Source organism: Pungitius pungitius, chromosome 3 (genome assembly GCF_949316345.1).
Source record: "Pungitius pungitius chromosome 3, fPunPun2.1, whole genome shotgun sequence".
Lineage (NCBI taxonomy): Eukaryota > Metazoa > Chordata > Actinopteri > Perciformes > Gasterosteidae > Pungitius > Pungitius pungitius.
Genome location: NC_084902.1, coordinates 15595146 through 15616432, shown reverse-complemented (window position 1 = coordinate 15616432; position 21287 = coordinate 15595146). Strand labels below are relative to the sequence as shown.

At 44.3% G+C, this 21287-nt stretch overlaps 2 protein-coding genes across 9 annotated transcripts in view; one reads left to right on the top strand and one right to left on the bottom strand.

The window, feature by feature from the left end:
* Positions 1-6091, bottom strand: part of aplp2 (amyloid beta (A4) precursor-like protein 2) — a 44451-nt gene extending 38360 nt beyond the window's left edge. For 4 of the 5 annotated variants that reach the window (XM_037451931.2, XM_037452099.2, XM_037452020.2 and 1 more), the window contains exon 1: positions 5787-6085. In XM_037451931.2, the coding sequence (XP_037307828.2) occupies positions 5787-5858 (72 nt within the window). In that variant the 5' untranslated portion in view covers positions 5859-6085. Of the gene's footprint in view, positions 1-5786 lie in introns of all 5 variants that reach the window. The other variant, XM_037452268.2, reaches the window with a different exon arrangement.
* A 4031-nt stretch (positions 6092-10122) lies between these two features.
* Positions 10123-21014, top strand: prdm10 (PR domain containing 10). 4 transcript variants are annotated; one of them, XM_037468157.2, is made up of 23 exons: positions 10123-10173; positions 11236-11374; positions 11634-11795; positions 12056-12115; positions 12199-12303; positions 12655-12829; positions 13209-13450; positions 13670-13870; positions 14365-14437; positions 14537-14654; positions 14749-14869; positions 14956-15228; positions 15538-15882; positions 16130-16285; positions 16371-16550; positions 16640-16750; positions 16931-17131; positions 17225-17368; positions 17576-17746; positions 18119-18256; positions 18348-18564; positions 18670-18767; positions 19565-21014. In XM_037468157.2, the coding sequence occupies exons 2-23, from the start codon at positions 11303-11305 to the stop codon at positions 19751-19753; spliced, it is 3552 nt and encodes a 1183-aa protein (XP_037324054.2). In that variant the 5' UTR covers positions 10123-10173; positions 11236-11302; the 3' UTR covers positions 19754-21014. The 4 variants fall into 4 exon arrangements, with proteins under 4 accessions (XP_037324054.2, XP_062417241.1, XP_062417240.1 ...); XM_062561257.1 differs by having other exon boundaries at positions 10173-10203; XM_062561256.1 differs by lacking the exon at positions 10123-10173 and adding an exon at positions 10249-10444.
* The last annotated feature ends 273 nt before the right edge of the window (positions 21015-21287 follow it).

Genomic DNA, 21287 nt, shown 5'->3' with positions numbered 1-21287 from the left:
CTTGAGTGCGAAAATTATGTCCAATGAATTCCACACCGTTTCTATAGGTAATTTACATTTTGCAGTCTCTTTAAATGAAGAGATACACAATCAGTCTCTCTCTCTTATCTGTGAGAGCAGGGAGGGGATCAGCAGGGTTTAGCTAGCCATGCACAAACCTCTTTTTTATTACAGCGGGAGGTAAAGGAAAAGTAGGAAAATACACGGGAGATCTGTCCTCCCATGCAATGCCCGTATTTCCAGTTCCCCCATAGGTGAGATCGCCCCTGTCTTATGTCTGGGTCTCAAGTGGACCAACATACAGAGCTGCTGTTTGTCCTTGGCCACCTTGTCCTTGAGAAAGTGCTGTAGCAGACAGGCTGCTAACAGAGCCGTCACGTAGCTTGAGCACCATCGGCGGCAGCACAGGCCTCACTCTGGGGGGATACAGTTACACTGCACAGCTTCCATCGCTTTCCATTGTGCCATTTCCATTTCACCCAATTCTCTTGAGGAAGAAATATATTTAAAAAAAGAAACATGGACTGCCATTGTGGGTCCCGGTCTAGTTGATACCACTTCCTCTACGGGTACACGGGTCAAGAATGGAGGGGTATGAAGGAAGCGGGATAAGCAGGTTGAAGGAGAGGGAGGGCACTGGAACTGACACGGTGGGTTTTCCCTGGCACTGAATGGCGTGATTGTGTAGCGTTGCTCAGCAAAACCCGAGCACTACAAGCAGCCTGCCAGTCATCCAACGAGCACAACCTTCTCCCCCATTCTCCTCAACTATAAAGCAGCAACTGGATATGCAGTGACTCCCATTGGCTCTCAAACCCATATACAACACCACAATCATGTCTAAAAACATGCTGGACACAATGCCATGACAGGAAACTGGGGAAAAAATGGCCTGCCAGCGATGGGCAAGCACATGCAAAGGCAATAAGGACAAACATGTATGATGCACAGATATGGACAGGCAGACCCAACCTTACTCTCAAGCTCTCACACCAAACAGAGAAACGGATCAAATTTAAATGCTGTTATTCATCTTCTGCTACCGTTGAGCAGGCAAACAGCAGGAAAACGAATGGCACACAATTTAACTGGCTCTTTGATTATTAGCTGCCTGCCTCCATTCGATTCCACTGTGTGTGCAGGAACAAAAGGCAGACAAATCAGTGCACGGGCCTCGTCAGAACACGCATACAACTCCGCGATCTTCCAAAACGGAGAAATGCCCACCTTAAAAAGACCAGGAGGCCTGACAGTAGACCGCAGTCTTCCTCACATGTGGACAGACGGGGGGCCGAGGAAGAGACGGACGGGGCCATAAGAAGAGGTGCAGAAGCACTATAACTCATAGATAGCACGCCACATATTTTATTCATGGGAAGAAAAACCCAAGCAGCAAGAGTGACTCACTGAGCCACAGGGACACACACACACACAAGTAGGGGGGTGGGGTGACAGGGTTTAACCCACCTACGTTGACTGTCTTCTTACTCTCAAAACGAAAAGCACATTAAAAGAATAAAGTCGGGAAAATATCAGGGCTTCTTTCAAAGGGATTTAGAGGAGACGTCTTTGCCTACCGAAGCACTCTGTATTGTTGCGCTCTCTCTCTCTCGCGCTCACAGGAAGAGACGCGCTCGCTGCACAACACGGCGAGCCGTTTGCCCTCCTGGCTATGCATTCCTGGGCACTCCGGCATATGAACAAACGAAACGAGTTCCCACGCAGCCGCGCCGCCGAGCCAGGCCGGTGTCCAAGACACAGACTCAGGTGTACCAGCCGCTCACGTTGGCGGCGTTATACACGAGGAGGATTGTCGTGGCTGTGCGGATTGGCCTACATATGGCAACTCAAGCGGTGTGTGCAGTCATGAGTGTGCCGATTTAAACCCACTCACTCTGCGCAGAGCCCACGGCCCGGCAGCGATCGCTGGGAAAACCAAATGTTTGATGGACTGAGCTGCAAGAGGATTTGGGCCTACACACACACACGCACGCACAAACATGCATTTCCAGCTGCAAAAGAAAAAGAGGAAACTACGCTCACTTTTGGATCATTACAGCGAGGCGACAACGCCCGCCACCATGAGAACAAGGCTTGCCGTGAGGTTTGAATCCCCCCCCCGGATGAACAGGGAGCGTGTCTGTCGATGGAATCGCTCCGGGAGACATGCATCCGGCTTTTGATGACGAAACAGCCGAGAGAGACAGGCGCACAAGGGAACTGTAGATTGACTGTAGACTGTGGAGTGGCAGGAAGGTGTCTTTGAGGAAATGAAAGGACAGAGAATAAGGGCTTCCATTCAATCAGACGCCCCTTCCTACAGTTAGTCACAGAGCACAGATCAAACATCAATGTTGACAGGTGACTCACATAGTTGGGTAACACTTTGAAGTCAGTTTTCCTCTGCAGAGCTTGGAATTGAGGGTTTTTGACTGAGTGAGTGGGCGAGTGAACTGAGGGAGCGCGGTGGTGCGTTGGGATTAGCACCTTTGCCTCTGCAGATCTATAAGCACCTAGAGTTTCTTGTCGCTAAGAGGATTCCCCGGGATACGGGGCTGTCCCTTTCGACAATTGAAAGCAAGGTTTTAGGCGCTGATCTACACATTAAAAAGGCAGAGGGAGGCTGATTCTAGGCTGGTGGAGCACACGCCGCTGCCGTCAAACTTGATTGACGCGGCAGACCGCGGACGTCAAAGAGCTAATCTTTAAGGCTTAGAGCAGAGAAGAAGAGCATACAGAAGGCTTTCACGGTGCCCCACCACCCACAACGATTTTTCACCGATCGCATTATCAAACGCAAGTGCTACTGGTTGTTGATTTGGGTTTTGTTTGGGCTTGAAACGTCCCCTACAGTGTGCCTTGTCTCCCCTCGGTATCTTGATAACCTCTTGGGGGGGGGGGGGGGGGGGAGTGGTAGTAGTCAGTCCGCTACACGGATAATAACAGCCAACTCTGGGATCCATTCACGTTCATATGTTCACTATCAGCCCAAATCCAAAGCAAATATAGACATGGGAGGCACAAAGGAGCACACTTTAATATAAGTGCTAGCCTGCGAGCACACACAGGCTCAAGATGATAAGAGGGAAACTGCTGGCGCAAGAGCACTGCAACCAAAGAGCAATTTTTGGGGTAGTGCTGAACAGATTGTTTTCACTTCCTCAGTATTCAGCATTTCTTCACATTTCTTGATTGGATCTGCTTGTCCACTCCTCTCTGACTGTATGATTTGTTAACAGGTCGTAAAAGGACAAAATCTGGGGCTGTGATGATATATTTGACACCAACATTGTTATTTTATAACTGGTTGGGGTGTCAATTTTATCCTGAATGTAAAGGCTGGGGTAATCTCAGTGCTGCTCTAAGCCAGTAGAGAATAAAATGTGCCCAATGCATTAACTGTTCCAGACTTAGTGTATTCCATTAATCCAGCGGGAGTCATAACATCAAAAGCCTCGGCGGGATGCAATTCTCTGGGTAACCCCGCTTTGCGCCCAGTTTCTAAATTACCGTCAGAAAGAGATACAGCTGCTCACCCTGGATCCTCCGTAGCACAGTGAAATTGAAATGGAAAAAGTTCTTGTTTTTACAAAGAAAGGATATTAAAACAAAAAGGCAATGGCTATGAATCTTTGGGGCAAAACCTCTTTTTAAACCACTGCAGCCTGCGACACGGAGACGGTCAGATGAGAGGGGGTGGGGGTGGGGGGGGGGGCAGCTGAAGAAACAAAAGCTGTGTCCCTCTCGCAGGTATCTGACAAAACAAAAGCATTCACACAGCTGAGATATCTGGCTAATCCCAAAATGCTTGAGGAAGAGGAACTGCAAAACAAGTGAGCCGCTATGGTCCGATGCCACCTCCACATCTCAGTGCACAAAGTGAAGAGGGATCAAACCATCCCTGACCAACATTGAGGAGCTCTCCCCCCCCGACTCGTAAATTCAAGCTCAAGGTCCGGAGGATTCAGCATGTCAGCACAGCGATATCTACCATCAGCAGGGCCCATTCAGCTCACACGAGCCTGACTCACACTGACAAACAGCAGCAGCAGCAGGCCGTTGTTTTTCAGCTGTCCGGCCATGGTTCAACAATTGAGAAATGCACGGAGAGGCTTTGGCTGCGATCGCGTGCTGGCAAAGAACAGGACACGTTAATGTTTAACTTGCCGCTTTGTCGGTCTGTCGTCTTGTAAGTAAGACAGAAATCCAAAAGCATAAAGTCCTCTCTTTGGATTGGCTCTATTCCTTCTCTGACTCAAACGATGTTATTATTAGGATTATACCGAGCAGGTGTTCAGTTTTTCTTCATTTCACCTTTAGCATGAAACCCTGAGTTTCGGGGTGTCCTTAGGAGGCCTTGGCAAAAAAGAAAGGATGTGAATATCATTATATGAGTGTGATGTTTTCTGCAGATAGAAATACCATATCAAACAAAGAAAAAAGCCTTGCCCTTTAGGACCGCCATTGATTAAACCATAGCAATCCTCAGCATGCGCCGCACAGTCGAGGCGCACAGCAGCCACCAAACCTTTATCAATTTAATCTGGGTGACTGATCAAGAAAATGCATTGATTTAATCCATTAATCATCTGAGCAGAGTCTGCCCGGTATCGATCAGCATGTGGCTAGGAAGGCAGGCGGTGAGGAGGCGATCATTGCAGAGGAGACCGGTCTTGGGAGAGAGAGAGAGAGTGTGCAGCAGCTGCATAGATTTGTTGGGAACATAATAACCAATATTTCCTCCAACACAACGCAGGCCAATATACTGCCTCAAAATGGCCGGGTTGGTTTTTTTCTCGTCGCAAATACGGTGGAGGGAGAAACATTGCCTCATAACCACAGCAGTGCCAGGAGGAGAGGTTTTGTTAAAATGTTTTGTCATGGTTGCTCCAGCAGTGAGCAGGAACGTGTTTGTGTGTGTGTGTGTGTGTTTGGGGGTGGGGGGCTGTTTTTGCTCTGAAAATGGTTCCATTGTTTTCCGATGACACACACATCTGAAACTACAGGCTTCCGTGTGCACAGACAATGTGTGTGTGTGTGTGTGTGTGTGTTTGTACAGGATGACCTGCATATCGGACAAATAGACTACTGGACATTGAGTCTTCACAGGTAATTGTATGGTTCAATTTGTTTTCAAAGGATAGCAAAGACCTATAAAGACACCACTGAGTAAGACCAGGGGCCAACCTGTTGACAGAAGAAAAGCTGGAGTTTGAAAAGGGAAAAGATGAATTACTTCCCCTCTGCTTGATCAATATAATACATGATGGACACAACTGCTCCCCTGGGCACAGAGAACACGGGTCGTGATTTATTGCACAAGTCCAACGTGTCCTCGGGGGCCGGGGACAAAGCTGCTGCTGTCTTTCATCTGATCTCTGCAGTAAAGCCCGCAGGGGTTGTTGTTACCGCACCTTCACGTGGCTCAACTCCCATCAACAAACTGCAATCAAGGGCTCAGGGGGACGAGGAGGAAAGCGACCTGAAAGCCACCGGATCCGCATGCAAGCCGCTTTCAACAATGTCATTAAAAGTGTTGCGTAAATTCTGCCATCAGGCTTTTAACGCAAATCGATCGGATCGATTTCGCCACTTGTGCGCGGAAAGAAAATAAACTGTCCCACCAGGAGAGGCCACGCGAGACACAAATGTCTCATGTGGACGGAGTACACATGTACAGGCCGAAAAGAGGAGCAAAAGCCGCCGTTGTTTTTATCCGGCTCAGACTTACACCCCCCCCCCCCCCCCCCCCGGGAATAAAGCGCGGACCGTCTCCGATCACATACCTCGATGTATCCGGACAGCGCGGGGACCACAACGCCCAGAATCAGGACGCACATCGCCGCCACTGAACCCATCTTCCACGGTCTTCGGTTTGTGGCACCGTGGGTAACTTCTATATATCCCGAGAGAGAGAGAGAGACAGCTGTCTCCGCGCGATCAGCGGGACGAGTCGGGCTTCGCTTCGGTTTGTTTCTGGAGCTCGACACAACGCGTCGCTGGCTGACTGAGTGTCGGTGTCCTCTGGAAATGTGGACGGAGGCTGTGGTCTCTGTGGGCGGCTGCGCTGCCTCCTCCTCCTCCTCCTCCCTCCTTCCCTCCCTCCCCGGGTCATCGGATCGTGCGCACTGCGCCACCAGGCGGCCGGAGCACCCACCCAACCGGAGCACCACGGCGCGGTGTTTGTTGTGCTCGGGAGCAACAGTCAGCCGGTGTGACAGTGGAAGTGCAGACGGGTACACTGAAGTATTACACGACCCGGGTATGTCCGTTCTTTGGCCACTATGTGTGATGTTTTATGGGCCACACACTCACACACTCATGCATTCTGCAGGGGGGGAAACCCCTTGATGCCTCCCAGTGACGCGCTCCACACAAAATATCACAAACGCAATACGCAGTGGAAATAAAAATAACAAAGGAATGTAATGCCATCGGTTTGTTCCGGAATCACAACAGGAATAGGTATATATCCAAACTTGGTATCACTATGAAATGTTGACCTCTTGGATTATCACAGACTCGTGAAATTTAACAGACACGAACGTGAGACATAGAGCATTCAGAGGATGCATGGTTCCACTATAGGTTTAATTAGATTAGGGTTTCTGATCCCTCCCCAACCCCCAAAAAGAAAATAAAGATATTTGTGAATCTTTTAGATGTAATAGGTGTATTTTTACTATTAATACAGCAGGTGAAATAAGTAAAGGGCCAAAATCACACCAGAGCAATGCATGCGACTATTTGTACAAATACTACAAATACAATACTTTTTCCCCTTTGTCATTTAACATTATTACACATAACTTTATTTCTGAACTTCTTTGTTTTGGTTTCTTTGTATGTATGTATTATTGGTGAAAATGTCATGCCAATAGCTCCTTTGGAAATATATTTACTGAAAAAAATGGTGACGTGTTCAATACTTATTTTACCCGCTGTATGTGTGTTTGTAGAATCAATTGGAAGGCATGAAGTGTACTTTTAACGCAAGGTCTTAATAATGTAGAACAGGGTATTGCATTAAGTGAGGAGTCTACATACGTCTTCCACCACTTTGGTTGGTTGAAAGCTGCTGAAGAGGTATTGCAATGCTTTTTCCGGGGAGAAGAAGAAGCACAATGGTGCATTCAAATACTTTCTTTCTGAAAGAAACGCACCTTATTCTAATTCCAGTGGATCAGGCTACTCTTATTTCGTGGAATAGACACACACACACGTATGTTAAAGACAAGAGGGAACATTCTCTCAGTTTTCAGGCCAATGTAATAGACAAAGGTCTCATTTTCTTTTTTCAATTTGATGTTTTAATTGGGATTATGCATGCATACAACAAAACACAATCAGCCCTTTGTGATTTGATTATATGTTACCCTCAACTCATTTATTTTCTTCTTAAATTGTCAGTCTTTTCTCTCTCAGATGACTCAATTGGAAAAGGCATTCTGTCAATTTGATCTTTGCTTCAGGCATAACACTCAGCGGTTAGTCATTTTTTAATCATCAGCCAGACGTGTTGGAATAAGATGAATTTGCACATATCTGTTTGTCAAATTTAATCATGGGAGAAATGAGAAGAAAACAGTGCAGATCATTTTTTGTTTTAGCTTCCAAGGTTCATTGAAAAAATGCTCAAACTCTCAACAAGTGATATTTTGGCTTTCCGTCACCAACTTTCTCTGTGCAGATTCCTAAATTTCCGCACATTGATCCTAAAGACATAACAGGATTAATGTGTCTGGTATTATTCAAAGGGTGTATTATAGAAATGTCCCTTACTCATGTGGTTAAAAAGCACTTTAACTGGAGAGAACCCATTCTAGATGAACTCTTAAACAGTTTGTTCATTTGCTTACACACTAAAATGAAACATAAATACAGTTACTGAGACTGAAGTCTCCAAACACATTTTCTGCTTTTTGCCCAATTTGCAAGAGGCCACATGCACCCACAGACTAATTGACCAATACAAGTACCAACAAAAACCCTAATGGCATGATTGTTGAATTGTAATCAAGTACACAAGACATTTAAAAATGAGCACATGGTGAATGGAAAGCAACAGTGCATGGAGAGAGTAGTACAAAAATCTTTTTGCTCTGTTTAATTAAAAAATACTTGTTTATACTGCCTGTTTTTACAATGTGAAAAGAAGTACAGATTCCCCCCCGTGGGCAGTGGCTGTTTGTGTTGTGTGCTGTGTTTGATCAATATATTATAATATATTTTTATGTACTCAGTCATACCTGTCACTGTCACCGCCTTCAAATGGTGTGTAACAACACAATCTTTGTTCATAGTATTTTAGTTGCAAGTGGAGAATAATTGTAGTGACTCACTGTATATTGTGGTTTCAAACTGGGTTTAATTTATGTGATTTAATTCATATGTCTTGTAGCATTTTTATATTGTATTTCTAAACCCATCAGGCTCCGCTTATTTAACTTCAAAGTATTCAACAGAAAGAGTTTGATTCATATTTTATTGATGCTTTTTGAACATTGTTCCGAGACTGTTTTGAAAGTACTGACTGGAAATGGTGTTGGGCTGTCATTTCTGTACATAAAATATTGATATAAAGAAAATTAGTCCCAACGCATATTTGTGTTCTTGGTTAATATTGTTAATTGAATAAAACGACATAAATATTATCAGTATTAAAACACACAATGACCTCACGACTGTTTGATATTGTAAACAGATGGCTTCAGTTTGCAACTGAATGAAGTGCTCTTTTATGTCAGCAATAAAACCGATTTGAAGATCGGGAGGTTGGTCAATAGTAATTTCTAAAACGTTTCGTTCTGTTCAGTTTTTAGCTGTATTTTTAAAGCTCCAGTGGAAGTGGTGGGATGTAACTATATCTGTACAATAGTCCATTAAATTAGCTCCAACATAATTCGTCTTTATTGACACATCTGATTTTAAATGATGATGAAGGATTGAAAATAAGATTTACGATTATAAAAACGACCGTTTCTGACAGTTTATTTTGATTCCTTCAGTTTGCCAACATTATTTTGAAAGTACTTACCGGATGAACATCGTCTGCACCTTCCGCATAACTTGACTGCAATTCTTCTTTTTGATCGCAAGTTGAAATATACACACGTGATTTAGATTTCAGTCAAGCGTAATGCCAAGAATGACCTTTTGGATTTATAAAAAATAACATTTTCACAATAGGTGTACAGTTGGCTTAAGATAACAGTAATACCTCAAACCAAAACAAATCACAACAGTAATGTTGGATCAAGTAACATTGTATTTCATTTTTCTATATGGTTTACATAGAATGATCATTAAGTGTAGCTTTTATGAATTTGATTATTTTTAAATAATTCTGCTTTTGTCACTGTATTCCTAACGCTCACAGTGGAAATGGCAGTATGCCACCATGTAGGTACAACTTGAAAAAAATAGTTCCATCATAATGTTGCATTGATACATGTGAATATAATTGAACGTACACAATAAAAAAATAGTATTGTGTTAGTTTAGTTCGATTCCTTGAATTTGGCAACTGTATTTTGAAAGTATTATCCGGAAGTACACACTCATGTCTGAATTGTTGTAACTTGATGAGAATAATGTTGCAGTTTCTATCTTTGACCACCAGAGGGAAGCAAAGAAGTTATTAGAGAGAAACTAATTAACATGTTCACCCCATCCAGTTACCTTACTCTCGTAGTCTATAGATTTTCAATGTTTGGGTGGATAATGCCGTTGCATTAACACTTGAAAAATAATAACACATATGTGGCATGTTTTCAATTGTATAGGATATCTATCTAGTTTCCGGGGCTGGCCCAATAAATGTATTCATAGTTTTTATTGGTTGGCCTACAAAAAAACGTCATCCCTGCACCACTGCAGATTTAATTTAATTGGACAACTGGGGGATTTGATTTTTATGATTGGCTGAAATATTAAGCCATTTGAACGATTAATTAACACATTTGCACTGTTAACACACTGTTAACAACCTCACAATATTATTTAATTTTGAGAGCAATATATATTGTTTTTGGATGGTAATCTTTTAAAACTTCACAAATTGTTTCAGTCCCTGAGTAAATCACCACCAATCACAAGCCGCGCTGCTGCGTGTTGCTAGGCAGATTATGTTAATATATGCAATGCAGCCGCCTCTGCAGCTACCATTCTGAGGTAAGAACAACTTGTACGCTTTCCACAAATGTAAGACTATAGGAATTGGCTTTAACACTACTAATATAGATCGACTCCTCGTTCGTTTTTCTGTCACTATAAATTAAATGAGCAGGGTGCTTTAGCGCATTTGAACCGATAGAGATGGTATGTTTTTTTATTGGCTCTCTTCGGATGCTCCTGTTGTTGTTAGTCCCACCCAAAATGGAGCCCGTTCTTCCTTGTTCATGGTAGTCTTGAAGGGCTGGGCTCAACTAGAAATGGGGGACGGGTGGGTGTACCCAAATAATTCGGTCTTTTGCCGCAATAAATCCAACCGTGTGAAACATTGCAGAATGCAGTCCACGTCGCGGCGTCTGCCCGGTTATCTGTAGCTCGGAGGTCGGCCTTACGCCGGGATTATACGGCCGTAATGCTTATGTTGCGCTGCGGTAAATGCCCGGGTTTCCAAAGCGCAGGTTTGTGTGGTATGGTCCAGTTGGGACCGAGAACCTGCGGGGTTAAAATAGGGGGGATTGCATTTTTATATTCATTAAACCAACGCGATTTCTAAATGAGTTTTCACAGCCGTGAGATTTCACAGCGGCTTTTGTGCCGATATGCGTCTGTTTTTAGGGACTGTTTCCCGGCCTGGCCCGAGAGCTAACGGTAACCTTGTTTTGCCTCGTACCCCCGCGGAGGATCCCGTGTGACCGCTCAGAACTAACACAACTGTCACGCTGCTTGTATTTTGGCGTGGACGTGCTGTCATCGCCGTGTGTGGAAAACGGGGGAAAATGCGCGCTGCGGCTCGCACGTGCGGTTTAATTCAGTGTCCCTTCGCCACGAGAGAAGCTTCATTCGAGCCTCGAGCCTCATAGAAACACTTCGATGAGCCTGTAACTCCACGGCATTACACTCTTTGAGCCCCCAGTGTATATGATCGATGTGACACAATGCCTGAGCAATCAAGCCATCCATATTTGACTTTGAAGGACCCGTTATTTACCATTAATCATACAGTTTTTTTATTTGTATTATTACTCTCATCATCCCCAGTCACCTTGCTTGTGTGCATTACAGGCGTCTGTGGCTGCCTCAAGAGTGACGTGAGAGGTGACGTTGGCTACAGGCCTGACAACGTGCTGCCATGGAGACCAAACAGGAACCCTCAGCTGTGTGGAGTCAGGCTTCTGACAACGATGCCGGCAACAGTACACAGGTCTGAATTGTCCCCGAAGAGCCATGATCCACCAGCCGGTTACAGTAGAAAAGAATACAGCACACTTGAATTCATCCCTGTGAAACACTGCACATGGTTACTGCAGTGGCCCAAGCTTCACAGCTCACACGTGTGGTTTTAGTCAATAGAATATAATGGGAGTTTCGAAGTCTTTGGTCCCTTACGGTCAGAAAGTTCATAAGATGTTCATCACATACTCTATTAATTGGTGTTGGTGTCTCCTGCACACGTTTCGCAGGTGCATTTTGAAGGCGGCACAGTGGCCCAGATCGTGTACAGCGGAGATCAGGCGGACCGGGGAGAGCAGCAGGTGGTTTATACAGCAGACGGGAACTCTTACACCTCTGTAGAGTCTGCAGAGCACACGCTGGTTTACATTCACCCTGCAGATGGCACTCAGGTAAGAACAGATGGGGGTTTTTTTCATACTGTTAACTGGTATTTTAAGCAATTTATGGGGTGGTGGATTTTAAGGAGGCCAAGGCAAATAGTGTTGTGTTTACCCTGCCTTTTTACGGGAGAGGGTGTTGGCATGTTTTACAAAAATAAGCAACTCTGGAAACATTGCTTTATTTCCAAATGTGCCAAGTTGTACAATTCATAGCGTGCACTTGGCCCTGCAAGACTATCCCACAGCGAAGTGTTCAACTTCTCTTTCAGACTGTATTCGCTGACCAGCCACAGGTGGCTTACATTCAGCAGGATGGCACAACTCAACAGGTACGTTTACCAGGTACTGTCATGTGATGGCTGTGTGCCACCTGGTGGTCTTGAACTTCAGTGCAATGTCCTCTCATTCGTAGGTCACGGTTTTGTTGCCCAGTGGACAGAACATGAATGCTGCCAATCTGCATGTTCTCAGCAATGTTGCAGAGGCTCCCCAAGCTATTCTGGAGGCGGTCTCCCAGGTGAGGGCATGACACCATTAAGTGACGCGAGGGACAAATATCATCTTCTTAAGTATCACAGGTCAACGTTTTGATTAATGTCACTGCGCTTCCCTCAGAAGTGATTGATGGATTTCTTTTCACTGGACAACCACAGAATTTGTTTTTGCATACACACAATATTATAAATGAGCATTATTAGTATTCTCTGGTGGTGTAAAAATATCCATGGATAGGTTTATTAGTCCCTTTTCACATTTTGATTTCAATGTTTCACGTGGATAAGCATGTAGATGAGAACAATTCAGCTTTTCTCGGATAAAGATAATCAGAGCGGAATTAAAACTGTAAAATGATCTAATATACACACAGGAGCAGCTTTCTGCGTCCAATTCGCTCCCCTCCATGGCTGACATGGCGGACCCCCCCATCAGTCCCCTCGGGGCCACAGACTCCACAGACGATTCTGACGAAGATGAAGATGAAGAATCTGATATGGATGACTGGGAGCCTCGCCTGCCTCAATCATTTAACCCCCACAGCCTCTGTGAGTCCCTCACGTAGAGCAGACAGCAGGGGATGTCCAGTCTTTTTCTGTACCTGGACTTCTGAAACGATGTTTATTTAATGCACTCGGCTCACTGAAGTCCAAATATAGAACTTGAAACTAGCAAAAAATCAACTAGAACTCTGGATCTGTTATTTGTTTTCTAGATTAACAATATAAAGGGATGTTTCTTCAATTCGCAAATGTGCCAAATTTAAAAAAACAAACAAAAAAAACAATGGAAATTATCATATGTATGTTTTAAGGTGAAAAAGTTAAACACAAAACGATTAACAAGTACTATTGTTTTTTTTATTCCGTATCTATATCTCTATTGGCACTGTCTCTTATTGATCTTTTTTGTATTGTGGCTTCTCAGGGTGTGACGAGTGTAACAGTGCCAACCCCTCGGTGTGCCTGAAGCACGGCCCCCTGCACCCCATCCCCAACCGGCCCGTGATATCCAAGGCCCGGGCCAGCCTGCCTCTGGTCCTCTACATCGATCGCTTCCTGGGCGGAGTGTTCTCCAAGAGACGCATCCCGAAGCGCACGCAGTTCGGTCCTGTGGAGGGACACCTGGTCTGTCAGAGTGAACTGCAGGACCACTACATCCATCTAAAAGTAAACTGCGCCCCTGCATGACTCATCTCTGATTGATTACTTTGACGCTTTCCTTAATTATGTCGATTTTACTGTGGGATTGAGCTGCACTGAGCTTTATAGGAAAGTGCTTGGCAAGTAAGAACTGAGGGAAACGTGTGTACCAGCATGTGAATGTGCAGTCTACGGTTGCACTCTCCCTGTCTGATCTCTATTCCCTGTTATTGCTCGTTGTCTCAGCTGCGCATGCTGGATGCACAGAAAGATGGAGAGAAGTCCGAGGACATGTGGTTGGATCTTTCTGATGAGGAGAGTTGTAACTGGATGATGTTTGTGAGACCTGCTCAGAACCACCTGGAGCAGAACCTGGTTGCCTACCAGTACGGCTCAGAGATCTTTTACACATCCATCAAGAATATCCAACCCAAACAAGAGCTCAAGGTCAGTCCTGTGTAGTCCAGGTTGTGTGTTGTGCTGTTTATACGGTGTGATCTAAATAAACCCAGATGGCATTTTGGGTTGATTTAAAGGTCCTACGGGCAATCATTCACACCATACACAAACATATTTTTATTGTGTTATAAGACCAATAATGTGACAATGCAAAATCTAGTGTGTGTTCACAATCTTTCCTCCACTAGTTCAGGTTGAAGGCCCTTCTTAAAAACCTTGTTTCTAAAGTTGCTCGCCTTTCATTATTCCAAATTGTGAGCTTCATGTCTTCCTCTCTTAATCTATAGAATTTACACACCAACGATGTAGTGTGTTTGTGGCATTTGCTCATGTGTCCCCGGCCTAAAATGTTTTTGAAGCACGTGTGTAGATTTAACCAGCAAATCTGATAAATGAGAATGATTTCATAGTCAATGAATCACCAGTAAATCAAGTATATTTGAATAGTCTGCAGTGATTTGTGTTTTCCTTTACCTCTTCAGGTGTGGTATGCGGCCTCTTATGCAGAGTTTGTCAACCAGAAGATCCACAATGTCACCGAAGAGGAGAGAAAAGGTGAGTTGCTGCACAGCATACTCAATAACAACACTATCGATTTTTCTTATATACCAAAATATTTCCTGCATTAACATCACATTTCTCTTGTTCCTTCAGTGCTTCGGGAGCAGGAGAAGAACTGGCCTTGTTATGAGTGTAACCGCCGCTTTGTGAGCTCCGAACAACTGCAGCAACATCTCAACATGCATGATGACAAGTTAAACTCTGTTACCAGGCAAAACAACTCATTAGACTGTACATTTTCTAGTTTTCTTTAGTTCACATAAGAGCCTTTAAATGATCAGATTTGTTGTTTCTTTCCTCCTCAGATCCAGAGGCCGGGGTCGAGGAAGAGGCCGAAGGAGATTTGGGACCGGAAGAAGACCGGGACGTCCACCTAAATTCATTCGCTTGGATCCGCAAGTCGACGCCGCTGGGGAAAAGACCACAGTAAGAGCGGCATCAATCTGGACTTTGTTGATTCATTGGTTAATTGATATGGCCAAATAAATTGTTCTGCTTTTAACCTTTTTAAGCACGAGATGCTGGAATTGACAGAGAAGCCTCTAGAGGAGCGAGAGGAGGCCGCTGAGAATGGGATGAAGGTGGTGGAGATGGAGTCTGAGGATGCGCCAGAGACCGAGTCAGAGGAACAACTTGCCCCTCCTGCAGGGGAGCCGGCTTCAGAGTCCGTCACCCCGCCCTCCGACACGGACGTGCCCGTTCCACTAAAGGAGGACCCAGCACAGAGCAGCCAATCAGAAGGCCACCTCACGTCTCAGGAAATGCGCCGTGCCAAGAGGATTCGGGTAAGACTGCGGTGTTAAGCCAAATATAACAGCGCTTTAGATAAGTTTATATGGTGTAGCGGTGGCCATTTTTGCTTTACAAAAAGTGTGTCTCTCTCCCTTAATGCGCGCTTCCCTCAAAGATGGATGTGCAGGTAGGTAGGACCAGGAGGATGGCAGACAAAAAACATTTGCTTCAAAGATTATTTTTTGTCGTTGTCCGTGGTGTTAGTATTCAAGGGCCATTTCTGGATCTGCACATGCTGTTGCATCCATCAGCCTCCATGTCAGTAATCACTGTTGGGGTTTCCTCTCTTTTGTCCTCTTCAGAATGCAGCGCTGCAGCACCTTTTCATAAGGAAAAGTTTTCGTCCTTTTAAATGCACCCACTGTGGAAAGGCCTTCCGGGACAAAGAAAAGCTGGATCAGCACTTGCGGGTCCACGGCCGGGACGCCTACGCCTTTTCCTGCCACATCTGCAGCAAGACCTTCACGAGCGACTCGGCCCTGGAGGACCATCTGTTGGTGCACACGGAAAACCGCTCCTACTCTTGTCTCTTGTGCCCGGAAACCTTTGAAAGGCTGGAGCTGCTCAAAGACCACGTAGGGATGCATGCTGTGAACGGCTGCTTCACCTGTCCTTCCTGCAAGAAGACATTTACTGACTTCATCCAGGTCAGTCAGCAATACATGTCTCTGTGGTAATGCATGTCTTTGTTGGCCCCTTAGAACTAGGCAGTAGTCTGAACGGGTCAATGTGAAGGTGCTTTCTTACTTGATTTATTTCCTCAGGAAACAGTTCATGGTCTCAATCAATAGTGTCAAGTGTTCAATATAGCTGGCTAGAATTTAAGCAAAGGAAAATTCTATTTTAGACAGTAGGTTGAGTAATTTACTCAGATTTTGAAATGTTCTCTCATAGGTGAAGAAGCATATCCGCTGCTTCCATTCAGAGAAGATTTTCCAGTGTCTAGACTGTGAAAAGGCTTTCTGCCGGCCGGACAAGCTGCGCTTGCACATGTTACGCCACTCTGACCGCAAGGACTTTCTGTGCTCAACATGTGGCAAACAATTCAAGGTAATATGAATCATTGAAAGATAAAAGTAAGGATTAAATAGATATGTCAGTTCTCATGTGGCAGTTCTCTTCCTGTGGCATTAAGAGGAAAGATAAGCTGCGGGAGCACATGCAGCGCATGCACAATCCCGACAGAGAGGCCAAGAAGGCAGACCGAATCCACCGCTCCAAAACCCTCAAACTGAAGGTGCCCACCACGGACTTCGAGAGCTTCATGTTCAAATGCAGAGTGTGCATGATGGGATTCAGACGAAGAGGAATGCTGGTGAGCGACACGTTACAGAAAGCCATTTGTTTGTTGACAGGGTAGTTGGAGATATTCCAGTACACTTTGCTTTGTTTTTCTTATCACAGGTTAATCATTTATCCAAGCGTCACCCGGAGATGCGTATTGATGATGTGCCAGAACTCACACTGCCGATTATCAAGCCCAACAGGGACTACTTCTGTCAGTATTGTGACAAGGTCTGTTTCCACCATCCTGCTATGTGTGTTATTTTTAGAAGATTTGTCATTTTTGTTTTTTTAAATGTATTTATTTATTTAAGTTCTATGCCTCAAACCAAATGTGCAAACTTCACCTCAAACTCTGAATTTGACCTTTCACTATGTCAATGAGTCAATCTGGTGGATCTCTGTGTGCAGGTGTATAAGAGTGCCAGTAAGCGGAAAGCACACATCCTGAAGAACCACCCCGGGGCAGAGCTGCCTCCCAGCATCCGTAAGCTGCGTCCAGCTGCTCCTGGTGAACCAGACCCCATGCTGAGCACCCACACACAGCTGACCGGCACCATCGCCACTGCACCGGTCTGTTGCCCGCACTGTGCCAAGCAGTACAGCAGCAAGGTGGGCATGAAGCTTTTGTCAAAGAAAGCCTAAGCAGTTCCACATACATAAGCTCATCCACAATCCTGATCACTCTCTGTGCTTGTATCTCAGACCAAGATGGTTCAGCACATCAGGAAGAAGCATCCCGAGTTTGCCCAACTCGTCAGTACCATTCAGGCTCCTCTGACTGCGGCTGTCATCAGTGGTGCTCCCGCCGTCATCAGTGCGGACAGTTCCACAGCCGAGGCTGTCGTGGTAAGGAAGAGTGACAAACGTGCTGAGCAGCAATGCTCGGTGGATTGACGACAATGTGTGATGTTCTGCGTAAATATACAAAAATTGCTGATAGTATAATACAAAGCTTCAATGTGTAAATTAATGATGTATAAAACTGGACTGGCATCAGAATTAATAAAGAGAGAAGACGACAATCTGATATTATAACTTAACTTCTCTTCACAGACAACAGATTTGCTGACCCAGGCCATGACGGAGCTTTCTCAAACACTGACAGCAGACTACCGCACAGCGCAGGGAGACTACCAGAGGATCCAGTACATCCCAGTGTCTCAGGCAGGAGGCAACCTATCCCAGCCGCAGCACATTCAGCTGCAGGTGGTGCAGGTGGCTCCGGTAAGATCTGCAACCTGATCTGGGATCATAAGTGTTTTTTCAAATCATTTGATGAAAGGCTGTATCAGCATTTTAACAACGTCCTGCTCTACGACCACAGTTGTGCACTTTGATATCTGGGAGCTGCATTGTGTAAACATGACGCCACACATTGAAAATAATTAATAAATGATTATTTAAACCACAGAAACAAGAATGCTTTCTTGTACCAGCTCCTGCTTTTTCTCTTTATAAATCCTTTTGTTTGTGCATGCTGGTTAAAGGAAAATAAATAATTTGATCGTGCCACCTTGGACCGTGAGCGTTTGTCCACAATTGCTTTGATGTTTTGTCAAGTAAAATTCCCTTTTTATTTCCTACTGTATTTCACAGGCTTCCCCACCACATTCCCAGCACCCAACAGTAGATGTGAGCCAACTGCATGACCCTCACGGCTACAGCCAACACTCGATCCAGGTACAACACATCCAGGTCAACGAGGCTTCAGGCCCTGGACAAGGTGCCGGCCAGGTAAACCCTCCCCCTCAGACTGATAATATCACCTCTTGTTGGTCCCATAATGGTAAACTTGAAAATACAACATTGCATCACTTTCTTTTAGGTCACCGGTCAACCTCTAAGCCCCACCTCCCAGCAGCCCAGTCAGGAGCTGAGTCCGACCCAGCTGACCCCTGTGACCTTAACTCAGAGCCACACCCTGCAGACCAGCAGCACGCCGCAGCAGCAGCAGCAGCAGCAGCAGCAACAACAACAGCAGCAGCAGCAGGGCACTGTGCAGCATGCCTACATACCCGGAAACTGGAACTACCGAGGCTACTGTGAGTTACTTGCTTGCTCCCTCAGTCGCTATTTCTTTGAATGCCTTGATACTGTAAGATTGCTTCTGAGGGTAATATGTCTTTTTTTTTTTTTTACTGTGGCAGCATCTGAGATCCAGATGATGGCTCTACCTCACACGCAATACGTGATAGCTGAGGCCACCACTCCTGTATCTGGAGTAAACAGTAACCAGGTGAAAACGGTGAGTGCCAAGGACCTTAGGCTGTAGTTTAGGAAGTCACATGGGAGCTGTTTAATCTTTCTCACCCATGTTTTTTTCATAGGTAAAATAAGGGTCTCTTTTACAGACAAAAGCTCTATTTTTATTTTGTTTTTACGGCAAACTTCAAAATATGTGCTGCATGTAAATGTAGTATTAAAAAAAATCGTAAAGCTGAGACGTACATGAAACCATTCAAACACATTAGTCACTTTACCACAAATGCATTTCACCTGTGAAGAATGGCAATACTTTTTCCAAAGCGGAACCCATTCTAACGCGATTCTCATGAATCTTGCGTGATCTTGCAAAACCAGCTGCTTTGGAGCAGGTGGAGGCAGCGACAACCACCCAAGATTCAGAACAACTCTGGTTACGTCGCATTCAAGCTGGAAATTATTTTGATTTTTTTCTAAACTTTTTTTTCTTCTGATATAATCTAAAATAAAAATGTATAACTTATTATATTGCACTGACAGAAGTCAGCCTGGTATTTCTTATTGTTCTCAGGGACTTTAATAGGAAACCGGAAGTAATCAAGTGTGTTTAAAAAAATTTTTTTATATATACACAATCAAGGTGATATAAAATGACAGAAAAATCAAAAGAAGATTTGGCCCACATGAGATACACGTCCTCGGCATGCACATCTTTTAGACACGTGTATCTTGGTCAAGAAAATTGAAGTGGGCAAAAATTCAGAAATAAACTTTGTGGCTTATGGCACTAACTGAACCCTTAAATATGGAACTTAAGACGTTCTCATCCCTGTCCTACAGACACACTACGTCATCTCTGAGGGTCAGAATGAGCTGGAGACTAAGCAAACTGTTCCTCAGAACACAACGCAGGGCCACGCCGAGCATCTGGAGCAGCAACCGGCCAATCAGCAAGCTACCACCCAGTACATCATCACCACGACCACCAATGGTAGCGGCACTAGTGAAGTTCACATCACTAAACCCTGAACTGTACGGCGATGAACTCTGCAAACCACAGACTGATCTGCATGTATACCTCAGAAGCGTGTATGCTGGTTAATGAACACCGTTGCACATGGATACATGCAGCACTGAAAGGGGACGACTTGAACAGCAGCACAGTTTTATGTGTCTGTAAGAGGGTGGATGAGCTATGACGTTGCAAGCTTTGTGAGGAGAGAGAAATGTAAAGTTTGGATTTTAAAAGAACATGTAAACAATGACCGAACTGCACTAGCTTAAAAGATACAGATTTGGAAAATATTTTCATTAAAACTGCTGACAACAGGAACATATTCAATAATCATGTTAAATAGAAGTCCTGTACACATTTGAGAAGTATGGACCATAAATGAAAATATCTTAGTCGTACTGTGTGAGCTACAAAGTGGTGGATTTGTTTTGTTGCTCAGTCCTCACACATATGAGTGCCCATTTTACATCTTTGTAAAGTTACATCAATTTCTAAGTATAGTATTTGTAAGTAAATCCTGGAAAAAAATACAGAACAAAAGTAGAAAAATACTGTGGAGGAAACTTCTGCGCGGTTGGCCTTCCAAACCATTGTGTTTGTGCCCAACACCATTTGTTGGTTCTATGTTTACATATTGTTGCTGATCTCTGACTCTATTTGTGTCCACTAAGTTCCTTTGGGAATGGTTTCAAACATTTTTTTTATTCACACCGGGGTGATTGTCCTAAGTTGTATTTTTTTTGTAATTCGAGTGTTAAAAATAAACACATTAGAGGACAGCATCACAGGTTTGCAAGTGAACGGGCGAGGAGCTCGGCATACAGTGTTGAAGGGATTATTCCATGTAGTTTATTAAATACAAAGAATTGATTAAGTATTTCATTTGGGGCTGGGGTTTCTAAGGGTAAAGACTCAGCATGTTTTGTATTTCCAACCATCCCTTTTCCAAGAGTGAAAAAAGAAAGTTGTACACAAGGAATAGCTCAAACCTTGCAATCCCCTGGCTACTGTGTGTGTGTTCATAAACAAGCCGTCTATTGCTGGAACTCCTATTACATAGGGGTACTTAGATTTTCATTAACTACTTTTTAGGTTACCCTTGAAGAAAACACCGGTTAATACGCACAATTTCGGTTATTATAAAATGCTTTTAATGTGGCCATATTTATATTGGTCTATAGACTTGTACAATGTAAAATATTGCAGGAATATTTTGATCATGTACAGCAGCGTCCTTTTGTCTGTGTTGAGAAATTAAATTATTTTATATCTGTACACTGTTTTTGGTTTAATTCATTACAAACCGTGTCATACTTGGGGAGCAACTGATGCCCAAACAAGTGAGTTCCCATTCATTTTCAGATGGACTGAACTGTGGATGTTATCTTACATTTACTATGTGTCTTGGTCTAACAGCTAGATGGCAGTATCCCCTCTAAAACAAAAAATCTATTGTAGACTATTATAACACACAACAGCAGAGTGTCAACGTAATCAGTGTGTGAGTGTTAAGAATCTCATTTATTTTGTTAACCTCTCACTTGTGGG